The sequence below is a fragment of the Somniosus microcephalus genome, unplaced genomic scaffold (genome assembly GCF_052327205.1).
Source record: "Somniosus microcephalus isolate GS21.2 unplaced genomic scaffold, FLI_Smic_1.0 unresolved_chr2, whole genome shotgun sequence".
In the NCBI taxonomy this organism is placed as follows: Eukaryota; Metazoa; Chordata; class Chondrichthyes; order Squaliformes; family Somniosidae; genus Somniosus; species Somniosus microcephalus.
In genome coordinates this window covers 84,842,416-84,854,426 of record NW_028225180.1, presented here as the reverse complement: position 1 = coordinate 84,854,426, position 12,011 = coordinate 84,842,416, and the positions used below count along the sequence as shown (strand labels likewise).

Here is a 12,011-nt window from a genome sequence, read left to right as displayed (position 1 = left end):
ATTATTATTATTATTATTACCGTACGCGATCCACCCAGCCATTGAAGCAGAGCTGGAGAGTGGAGCGTTCGGGTGTGCTGTCCAAGGTGGACTGGAGCGAGTGGGCCACACCCATCGTTCCTGTAATGAAGAAATCATTGAGCAGCACGCCTGGGGAGCCGAAGAAGGTTCGCATCTGTGGGGACTTCAAGGTAACTGTGAACCCAGTCCTGCACACCGTACAATATCCACTTCCACGGATAGAAGATATTTTCGCCTCACTATCTGGAGGGAAATGCTTTACGAAGATTGATCTGGCCCAAGCGTATCTACAAATGGAGGTGGAAGAAGCATCTAGGAAATACCTCATGATAAACACTCACAAAGGTCTTTACCAGTGCAACCGACTGGTATTCGGGGTAGCATCAGCCCCGGCTATTTGGCAGAGGGTGATGGAACAAGTCCTGCAAGGGATCCCGGGGACCCAGTGTTATTTGGACGACATCCTGGTTACGGGCGAAAATGACAGTGAACACCTTGCCAACCTGGAGCAGGTGCTCACAAGATTACAAGAATATGGGCTACGAGCCAACCGCCCCAAATGTGAGTTCTTCAGGAGACAAATCTCGTATTGTGGCCACATGATTGATGAGGAAGGGTTGCATAAGTCCCCAGACAAGATTGAGGCTGTAGTCAAGGCTCCAGCACCGGAAAATGTGTCGCAACTGAGGTCGTTTCTCGGGTTGGTGAACTACTACCATAAGTTCTTGCCAAATTTATCGACAATTCTGCACCCACTGAACGCCCTGCTGCAAACTGGAGTAACATGGAAATGGAGTGATGAGTGTAAGCGTGCCTTTCAGAAATGTAAATGCCTAATCACTTCAAAAGAAGTATTGGCCCACTACAATCCAACACTACCGATTCGGTTGGCATATGATGTGTCTCCCTACGGCATTGGAGCGGTGCTGTCACACAAATTCCTTGACGGTTCAGAGAGGCCAATAGCCTTTGCGTCGCGCTCGTTAACCTCAGCCGAGCGTAACTACGCCCAGATTGACAGGGAGGTCCTCAGCCTGGTGTGGGGGGTGAAGAAGTTCAATCACTATCTGCACAGGCAGAAATTCACCCTACTGACTGATCATCAGCCCCTGGTCTCCATTTTTAACCCAAAGAAGGGCGTTCCGGTGATGACGGCGCAACAGCTGCAAAGATGGTCACTTTTTCTAGGGGCACATCAGTACGACATAGAGTACAAGGGTACGAAACAGCATGGAAACACTGATGGGCTGTCGCGCCTACCGTTGCCTACGGTGGAGGAAGCACCTGCAGTGGACCCTGTTGAGATATTCCATTCGACCATAGTCGAATGTCTACCTGTTACAAACTCAAGTATAGAGAAGGAAACCCAAAATGACCCGACACTCTCTCGGGTCTATGATTTGATGGTGAAGGGATGGCCAGCACATGGCAACTCACTGTTGCCAGCATTCTCGCCAAGGAGAGAACAGCTGTCAGTGTGCCGGGGGACCTTGATGTGTGGATCCCGAGTGGTAATTCCACCCAAGTTGAGAGATAGAGTGCTCAATGAGCTTCATGAGGGTCATCTGGGAGGGGTAAAAATGAAGAGCCTAGCCAGGGCGTTTGTGTGGTGGCCGGGAATCGATAAAGAAATCGAGGATATGACCAAGAGATGCACAGGATGCCAGAAGGTCCAAAACGCTCCACCACAGGCCCCGCTACACCCATGGGAGTGGCCCTCATCTCCATGGCAACGGGTACACATTGATTTTGCTGGTCCATTTATGGACTCAATGTTTCTAATTGCCGTGGATGCCCATTCGAAATGGCCAGAGGTCATCAAAATGTCCTCCACCACCACGGAGAAAACTATTGCAGTCCTACGGACCATCTTCGCCAGGAATGGCTTGCCAGAACAGATTTGCTCCGACAATGGGCCACAGTTTGTGTCCGAGGATTTCCGGAGGTTTCTGAGGAATAATGGGGTGAAACATTACACATCTACCCCATATCATCCAGCCACAAATGGATTGGCTGAGAGGTTTGTTCAGACCTTTAAAAAGGCAATAAAGGCAATGTATAATGACGACATACCACTACAACACAAGGTGGATAATTTCTTGTTTGCTTACCGGAATGCGACACATGCAGTCACCAACCAAGCTCCAGCCATAATGTTCTTCAACCGAAGGCTAAGATGTCGCCTCGATTTGCTCAAACCAAACATAAGACGAGATGTTGAGGATAAGCAATTCCAGCACATCAATGAGAAGCCAACCAGGAGCTTCAAGATAGGGCAACCAGTCTTGGCCCGCGACTACCGAACAGAAAAATGGCAGCCAGGAACGATATGCACACAGCAGGGACCACTAATGTACACAGTGGACGTTGGAGAGAGCATCGTGAGATGCCATGCTGACTAGATTCTAGAGTCACAGGAACAAGCCAAACCCATACCACGAGCATGTGCACCTGGTAATGAACCCGAAGTACAGATTGCGTCTACCTCAGAATCAGTGGTATTGGAAGCTGACGAACCAACCAATGACAATGAGCCAGAATCGACTCCGCCGCAAGAACAGGATACTCGAGAAAGGCGCTATCCAGTCAGGATCAGGAAGCCTCCTCAAAGACTGAACTTATAAATGATTATTTCAGTTGATGTATATAGTACAGAGAAAATTGTAATTGTAATTAGTTATTATTTAGTTGTTAAATGAATGTTATGTACTGTTTATCTAAAAGGGGAGGAATTGTTGTGTATGTCCCCTTAAGAGAGAACTGATTTTATACTGCAGTACCGGCAGTGACCACACCTGTATATAAAGCCATAGCAGGCTTCTGTACTTCAGTTTAAGCTTACCCTCTGTTCAGTAAATACCTGTTATTATTGTTCTCCTGCAGTCCGTGTATTATTGATACTCGGACACTACATAGTGCCTCGATATCCTTTGTATAATGTTGAGGCTAGAACTGTGCACAGTGCTCCAAGTGCGGTCTAGCCAATGTTCGCTACCAGTTTAACATCACTTCAGTGCTTTTCAATGCTATCCCTCTAGAAATGAACCCCCAATGATTTGGTTGCCTTTTTTTTTATGGCCTTGTTAACCTGCATCGCTACTTTTAGTGACATGTGACAGGCGCCTCTTGCTGCTTTTAACCGTCTTTGTATGTCTGGTGGGCACCTCAGCTGCAGACTGAAATTGCGAGACTTCGTCCAGGGTTAATTGCTTCGGTTACACATCGAGTGCGATGGGCAAGGGAGAGCATCTCGGCCTGACACCCTCGCTGTCCTCACTCGGCATAAAGATAAAGATGTGAAGCGAAATGGAGGTTCCTATCATCTTGACAACAGTTCAGCCACACCAGCAGGGCAATGAATTCAATTCTGTTTTCAAGGCAAATAATTACAGTTAAATGCAGTGACCTCGGAGAGTGTCCTTTCTTGAGTGCCTGTTGATAAAGTCTTTGTGCTCAGCTACCGCATTGTGATTGAAGCTATACGCAACCCAGTTTAATTATAATGACCCTTTTCATCTTGGACTCTGAGCGAGTGAATATCATTTTGTGTGTGTGGGGGGGTTTCCCCCCATTTCGGAGCGACACAAGAAATGCCCCAGTCAGTGTCAGCAGGCAGCCCTGTTTTAAATTGCGAGGCCGTGAATTTGTTTCATTAATTGAAACTTCACCCGGCATGTAAATCTCCCCCATGAAATGAATTCTGCAGCGGGTCCAGCGTCGAGTGTTGAGCTGCGATAAGAAACCAGGGCTCAGTCTCTGGTGGAGCTTTCAGTTATTTTCATGGGGGGGTGTATGCTAGCTCGCCATAATCGTCGCCGTGCCCTTGGGCAAGCGCTGGCATGCACTTTAATGCTGTGAGGCAACTGAAAGAAACCCACTTTTATTACAGTGTTAAGAATACAGTCCATTCTATATTAAAAGGTTTTGTTAGAAACTGGAGAGCACCTGAGCCTGTTGTATCTGTTGCTGTTGAAGAAAGACTGAAAAGAAAGACTTGCATTTCTACAGCGCCTTTCACGACCGCCGGACGTCCCAAAGTGCTTTACAGCCAATGAAGCGCTTTCAAAGTGCGGTCCCTGTTGTAATGTGGGAAACGCGGCAGCCAACTTGTGCGCACAGCAAGCTCCCACAAACGGCAATGCGCTAATGAACATGGGAACAGGAGGCCATTCAGCCCCTCGAGCCTGTTCCGCCATTCAGTTAGATCATGGCTGATCATCACTTCAAGTGCGACTGCGAGTTAACGCATGTTTAAAGAAAGGAGTCACATTTTCTCCCGCGCCTTTCACAACCTCAGGACATCCCAAAAGTGCTTCACAGCCAATGAGGTACTTCCTTATTTAAGGAAGGATATACTTGCATTGGAGGCAGTTCAGAGAAGGTTCACGAGGTTGATTCCGGAGATGAAGGGGTTGTCTTATGAGGAAAGGTTGAGCAGGTTGGGCCGATACTCATTGGAGTTTCGAAGAATGAGAGGGGGTCTTATTTAAACATATAGGGGGAAAAATTCGGCATCACCCCATTTGGGGCGCCATTATCGGCCGTGCGCAAAGTTTAGCGCCTGGCGCTAATTATCGCCTCCGACAGCAAAACGAGGCACTACCTCAGAGCGCTGGTGAAGCAAGGAAGGGCAAATCAAAATAAACCTGCAAAGTGCTGCTCAGTACCTAAAACTCCTTCACACAGCGTTGAATCTCTCCAGGAGTCTCTCTCTCTCTCTCAGAATGTGTGGTGCAAAAATGTCACCGACAAAAAAAGGCAGGAAGCGGTCGCTTTTAAATAGCGCTCCCCTAGTCCCTTCCTGACAGCGTAACACTCCCCTCAACCTGTCGTTGCTAGCGGCAGGCGGTAAGGCAGGGGGCGCCACTCAATATCCGGTCCAGGGCGCTAACGGGGCGTTGCGCACTTGACTGACGTCACAATCTGCCGGCGCAGGAGATCGTGGCGGTAGTGTTTAGCGCCGCCGCAAAATGTCTCGTTAATTTCGCGAGCGGCGCAAACATCGCGCGCCCGAGCGCTAGTTGCTTTGCGCCCCATTAGCGCCCGCTTAAGGCGCCAATGGGAGGCGCAAACAACTGAATTTTTCCCCCATAAGATTCTGAAGGCGCTCGACAGGGTAGATGCAGAGAGGATGTTTCCCCTCGTGGGGAAATCTAGAACTAGGGGGCACAGTTTCAGAATAAGGGGGCATCCTTTTAAGATGGAGATGAGGAGGAATTTCTTCTCTCAGAGGGTCGTGAATCTTTGGAATTCTCTACCCCAGAGAGCTGTGGAGACTGGGTCGTTGAATATACTCAAGGCGGAGATAGACAGATATTTGAGCAACAGGGGAGTCAAGGGTTATGGGGAGCGGGCAGGAAAGTGGAGTTGAGGCCAAGATCAGATCAGCCATGATCTTATTGAATGGCAGAGCAGGCTCGAGGGGCCGAGTGGCCTATTCCTGCGCCTATTTCTTATGTTCGAAGTGTGGCCACTGTTGTAATGTCGGAAACGCGGCAGTCAATTTGCGCGCACAGCAAGCTCCCACAAGCAGCAATTAGATACATGACTAGTTAAACTGCTCAAGTTGTGCTCCATCTTCTCCTGTGTCATGTGACACATGGCCAAGCTAAACATTCCATTCCAATGCAGCAAGTTAACAAGAGAATTTAATCCCCTTCACATGGTTTCAGGTGGGGTGGAGAGTGTGTATATATCGTGATGCACAAGGTATCACAATTGAGTGGGACAAGCTGGATGGACCAGGGGGCCTTTTCCTGTCCGTCATTGTTCGTACGTTCGTATCACATGACTCGTATCTCCTCTTCTTGTGAGGCCTATATATTGCTTTGTGTACTTCCCTCCACTCCTGAAGCTGTTGGTCCTCGCTGGAGTATGGCTGCACCGGCACCAGTTGTCCTCTTCACCCAAGGTTTCACATGTGACTGAGGCCCAGTCCTGCCCCTTACCTGTCAGCTGTGGCTCAGTGGGTAGCACACTCGCCTGAGTCAGAAGGTTTTTTTTAAATTCATTGATGGGATGTGGGCGTCGCTGGCTAGGCCTGCATTTAGTGCCCATCCCTAATTGCCCTTGAGAAGATGGTGGTGAGCCGCCTTCTTGAACCGCTGCAGTCCATATGGTGTAGGTACACCCACAATGCTGTTAGGAAGGGAGTTCCAGGATTTTGGCCCAGCGACAGTGAAGGAACGGCAGTACAGGTCCAAGTCAGGATGGTGTGTGGCTTGATGGGGAACTTGTAGGTGGTGATGTTCCCATGCGTCTGCTGCCCTTGTCCTTCTAAGTGGTAGAGGTCGCGGGTTTGGAAGGTGCTGTTGAAGGAGCTTTGGCGAGTTGCTGCAGTGCATCTTGTAGATGGTACACACTGCAGCCACAGTGCGCCGGTGGTGGAGGGAGTGAATGTTGAAGGTGGTGGATGGAGTGCCAATCAAGCGGGCTGCTTTATCCTGAATGGTGTTGAGCTTCTTGAGTGTTGTTGGAGCTGCACTCATCCAGGCAAGTGGAGAGTATTCCATCACACTCCTGACTTGTGCCTTGTAGATGGTGGAAAGGCTTTGGGGAGTCAGGAGGTGAGACACTCGCCGCAGAATTCCCAGCCTCTGGCCTGCTCTTGTAGCCACAGTATTTATATGGCTGGTCCAGTTCAGTTTCTGATCAATGGTAACCCCCAGGATGTTGATAGTGGGGGATTCAGCGATGGTAATGCCATTGAATGTCAAGGGGAGATGGTTAGAGTCTCGCTTGTTGGAGATGGTCATTGCCTGGCACTTGTGTGGTGCGAATGTTACTTGCCACTTGTCAGCCCAAGTCTGAATGTTGTCCAGGTCTTGCTGCGTATGGACACGGACTGCGTCAGTATCTGACGAGCCTTGAATGGTGCTGAACAGTGTGCAATCATCAGCGAACATCCCCACTTCTGACCTTATGATGGAGGGAAGGTCATTGATGAAACAGCTGAAGATGGTTGGGCCTAGGACACTGCCCTGAGGAACTCCTGCAGTGATGTCATGTGATTGAGATGAATGACCTCCAACAACCACAGCCAACTTCCTTTGTGCTAGGTATGATTCCAACCAATGGAGAGTTTTCCCCTTGATTCCCATTGACTTCAGTTTTGCTAGGGCTCCTTGATGCCACACTCGATCCCACTCCAGGGACTTGAGCGCATAAATCTAGGCTGACACTCCAGTGCAGTGCTGAGGGAGTGCCGCACTGTCGGAGGAGCCGCCTTTCGGATGAGACGTTAAACCGAGGTCTGCTCTCTCAGGTGGACGTAAAAGATGCCATGGCACTATTTCGAAGAAGAGCAGGGGAGTTTGTCCTGGGGCCAATATTTTTTCCTCAACCAACATAACAAAAACAGATTATCTGGTCATTGTCACATTGCTGTTTGTGGGAGCTTGCTGTGCGCAAATTGGCTGCCGCGTTTCCCACATTACAACAGTGACTCCACTTCAAAAAGTACTTCATTGGCTGTAAAGAGCTTTGGGACGTCCGGTGGTCGTGAAAGGCGCTACATAAATGCAAGTCTTTCTTTTATCTGCACATCTGTGTACTTTCCTGAAGGATGGTGATCAGGAGCAGACATCCTGGCCGATAGTTCCCCCCGCCCCCCCCCCCCGCTAGCTCAACGATGCTTACATTAGTTTGGACCCTCCCATGGCCTGATCAGCCAGCTCAGCACAGACTGGGGACTGAACCTGAGGTTTTCTGTTCTGTCTGATTTAGTACGACAATGGATGCTGTTTCTATTCACGTTCCCCTTTGGCCACTATTCTGACCCTCCTGCGGCTATGCACCAATACCCGGGCTGAGCGGGCGGGCGGGCTGGCACAGTATTGATCCATTCCATGGTTTGTATCTGACGCTTAATGTAGTGTACTGATCCATTCCAGGTGTATCTGACACTCGCATAATCCGATCAAGGACGCTGATGATAGACTGCAGACAACAGGAAATGAAATGTCTGAGAGATCAGAGATCAGAAGGGGAGGGGATCTATAGACAGCAGTTACAGGCAAAGCTGTGAGCAATAGGTTTGAAAAATTCTGAACTACATGTATGCTGAGTCTTTATTAATTCCCAGGCAGTCTGTAAGGGAGTTAATGTGGAGATAACCTTCCCTCTAACCTTCCCTCCCTCAGTTGTAAGGAAGAGACTGGCCTTCATTTGGCATTCCTCTCCATGCCACGCTGAGATCGAGTGCCCTCATGCAGTATTTATATTCTCGAAACCAGCTCTCAATTCCGCAGCACTGGGAACGCAACTACTCGCATGCCAGTTTCCACGTAAACGGTGGCTTTAAAATTGGGGATTATTTCTTATAAAATTAAACTTATAAAATTCTAACAGGACTAGACAGACTAGACGCAGGAAGGATGTTCCCGATGGCGGGGGAGTCTAGAACCAGGGGTCACAGTCTAAGAATAAGGGGTAAGCCATTTAGGACAGAGATGAGGAGGAATTTCTTCACCCAGAGAGTGGTGAACCTGTGGAATTCTCTACCACAGAAGGCAGTTGAGGCCAATTCATTAAATATATTCAAGCAGGAGTTGGATATATTTCTTGAGGCTAAAGGGATCAAGGGATATGGGGAGAAAGCAGGGACAGGGTACTGAATTTGGATGATCAGCCATGATCTCATTGAATGGCGGAGCAGGCTTGAGGGGCCGAATGGCCTACTCCTGCTCCTATCTTCTATGTTTCCATGTTTCCTGCCCGCTGAACTGGCCTCAGTAGCTGCGATGCCTTTCGTGGTTAAGTAGCCCACGGCCGCTCGCTGCCGACACTCACTCATGATTAGAAGCAGATCCAGGAAAAAAACTTCTTCACATAATTAGTTGTGATAATGTGGAATGTGGGAAAGACCAGAGGTGTTTTTTAAAAAAAGGCTCACGCTTACGTTGGAGGCAAGAGCATTAAGGGATGTGGGTAGAGAGACAGAAATTGGGATTTAAGAGACAGAACTGATAGTATCTGATGGACCAAAAGACCTATTCCTGTTCCTATGGGGGCGATTTTGTTAATGGGGGCGCGTTGGAGGCTGGACTGCACCTTGGTGAGTCGATGTCCCGCCTCCATCGATTTGTGGCCAAACCGCGCTATTTTCCCTTGATTGACCTTGTTAAGCCCGCCCAGCGGGCTTAGCAGGCCAATTAAGGGAAAGCCGGTTGCAGAGCACGTCAACATATGACGTTTCATCTGTCAAAAGTCTTTGACAGATGAATTGTCAGAGTTTGACAGCTCTGTGAAGCTGTCAAACAGTGACATTCTCTGTAGTTTGATGAGGTCTTGCATTCAAGACTCATCAAACTTCTTTCTTTTACAGAAATGAGATGGTTGTTGCATCTGAGAATGCAACGGCCATCTCTCACCTGCAACACGGAGGTGCGAGACTCTCTGCATCCCCACCGACTGAAGCCTGCAGGAAGAAACAAAGGTAAGTACACTTTTACTAACACTTACCTCAGATACTCACCTCTCCACACTTGCACCCATCACTTACCTTCACAGCACACTTTTGGACCCCGCAGACCCAGTGCTCGCCTCGCTGACCCTGGCGGGTTTCGGAGCCTTCGGGAAGCCCGCACTTGTGAGGGCAAAAAGGGAATAATCCTGTTTTCTGCCTGTTAACTACCTGTAACAGGCAGTTAATAGGCTTTAATCCCTTCCCACCTCCAGGAGACGGGACCCGGCGCGGGACGGCTACCCACCTCCTGAGAAGATGGCACGGAGGCGGGTTGGGAGTGGGTTGGGCACCCGCTCCCAAATTCTGCCATTTTCCCGTCAGTCCCGCCTCCTTACCTGCCTCCCCAGGGCTGGCAAAATCGCCACCTATGTTTCTAATGGCCACTTGGGTGAGATACCTGATGGCCATTGGCGTCTGTGGAATGCAGCCAATAATAATTGATAGAGAAGGGGAGAAAATTGGGGGAAGAAGCTTCTTTTCTCTCACCATTTTAGATCTCCGCCTCCCACAACAACAACAATTTATATAGCGCCTTTAACGTAGTAAAACGTCCCAAGGCGCTGCACAGGAGTATTTTAAGACAAAAAATTTGACACCGAGCCACATGAGGAGAAATTAGGGCAGGTGACCAAAAACTTGGTCAAAGAGGTAGGTTTTAAGGAGCGTCTTAAAGGAGGAGAGAGAGACAGAGAGGTTTAGGGAGGGAATTCCAGAGCTTAGGGCCCAGGCAACAGAAGGCACGGCCACCAAAGGTTGAGCGATTATAATCAGGGATGCTCAAGAGGGCAGAATTAGAGGAGCGCAGATATCTCGGGGGGAGTTTTGGGGCTGGAGGAGATTACAGAGATAGGAAGGGGGCGAGGGCCATGGAGGGATTTGAATACAAGGGTGAGAATTTTGAAATCGAGGCGCTGCTTAACCGGGAGCCAATGTAGGGACTTGGTGCGAGTTAGGACACGGGCAGCCGAGTTTTGGATGAGCTCAAGTTTACGTAGGGTGGAATGTGGGAGGCCAGCCAGGAGTGCGTTGGATTAGTGAAGTCTAGACAGAACATAACCTACCCAAAGTGAGATGAAAGGAAGAAGCAGGGTTGCATGAGTGATGTGTGATACTACAGCTGCAGGTCTATGGAGGGATATAATGTGCGGGTGAAATTCCTGCTCCGGCAGAGTATAATGTACAGTGCTGACTGGTGAGAGCTGATGGATTGTGTCTTTTTCAGTTCGACCGCATTATCTTCTGTGTCTATCTGAAGCTCGATCACAGCCTGTACAAGGAGAAGATGCCATTTTACCTCCCATATGGTAAGAGATCTCAATGTTCTTAACATTGTATTTTTGAATTTTCTTGTTAACGAAACAGAATGAGATTTGAATACATAGGCGCATCTATCAATCGCAACATTAGTGATGGGTATTGTGAACACTGTCATAAGCCAAGGCCCTGATGAAGAGTGACGAGGAGTTAGTGAGGGACACTGGGAAATATAATAATACCAATGGAGATGAGGTTCACTTGGAGGGAGGGAAATGAAATAATCTCCACCCCGATTGATAATTCTTCCACATCACCCACCAGAATATACTGTGGTGGCCACCAGTTACTTTTTTAAAATTCGTTTATGGGATGTGGGCGTCGCTGGCAGGACCAGCATTTATTGCCCATCTCTAATTGCCCTCGAGGAAGTGGTGGTGAGCCGCCTTCTTGAACTGCTGCAGTCCGTGTGGTGAAGGTGCTCCCACAGTGCTGTTAGGGAGGGAGTTCCAGGATTTTGACCCAGCGACGATGAAGGAACAGCTGATATATGTCCCAAGTCGGGATGGTGTGTGACTCGGAGGGGAACTTGGAGATGGTGGTATTCCCATGCGCCTGCTGCCCTTGTCTTTCTAGATGGAAGAGGTCGCGGGTTTGGAAGGTGCTGCCGAAGAAGCCTTGGCGAGTTGCTGCAGTGCATCTTGTAGATGGTACACACTGCAGCCACGGTGCGCCGGTGGTGGAGGGAGTGAATGTTTAAGGTGGTGGATGGAATTCCAATCAAGCGGGCTGCTTTGTCCTGGATGGTGTCGAGCTTCTTGAGTGTTGTTGGAGCTGCACTCATCTGGGCAAGTGGAGAGTATTCCATCGCACTCCTGACTTGTGCCTTGTATATGGTGGAAAGGCTTTGGGGAGTCAGGAGGTGAGACACTCACCGCAGAATACCCAGCCTGTGACCTGCTTTTGTTGCCACAGTATTTATGTGGCTGGTCTAGTTAAGTTTCTGGTCAATGGTGACCCCCAAGATGTTGATGGTGGAGGATTCGGCGATGGTAATGCCGTTGAATGTGAAGGGGCGGTGGTTAGACTCTCGCTTGTTGGAGATAGTCATTGCCTGGCACTTCTGTGGCGCGAATGTTACCTGCCATTTATCAGCCCAAGCCTGAACATTGTCCAGGTCTTGTTGCATGCGGGCATGGACTGCTTCATTATCTGAGGAGTTGTGAATGGCGCTGAACACTGTGCAGTCATCAGCGAACATCCCCATTTC

At 49.1% G+C, this 12,011-nt stretch overlaps 1 protein-coding gene across 1 annotated transcript in view; it reads left to right on the top strand.

Annotated features, from left to right (window-relative positions):
* Positions 1–12,011, top strand: part of LOC147092941 (ADP-ribose glycohydrolase MACROD1-like) — a 1,295,420-nt gene that overhangs the window by 1,249,389 nt on the left and 34,020 nt on the right. Inside the window, exon 9 of the mRNA XM_085976266.1 lies at positions 10,710–10,791. Within this exon, the coding sequence (XP_085832392.1) occupies positions 10,710–10,791 (82 nt within the window). The remainder of the gene's footprint in view (positions 1–10,709; positions 10,792–12,011) is intronic.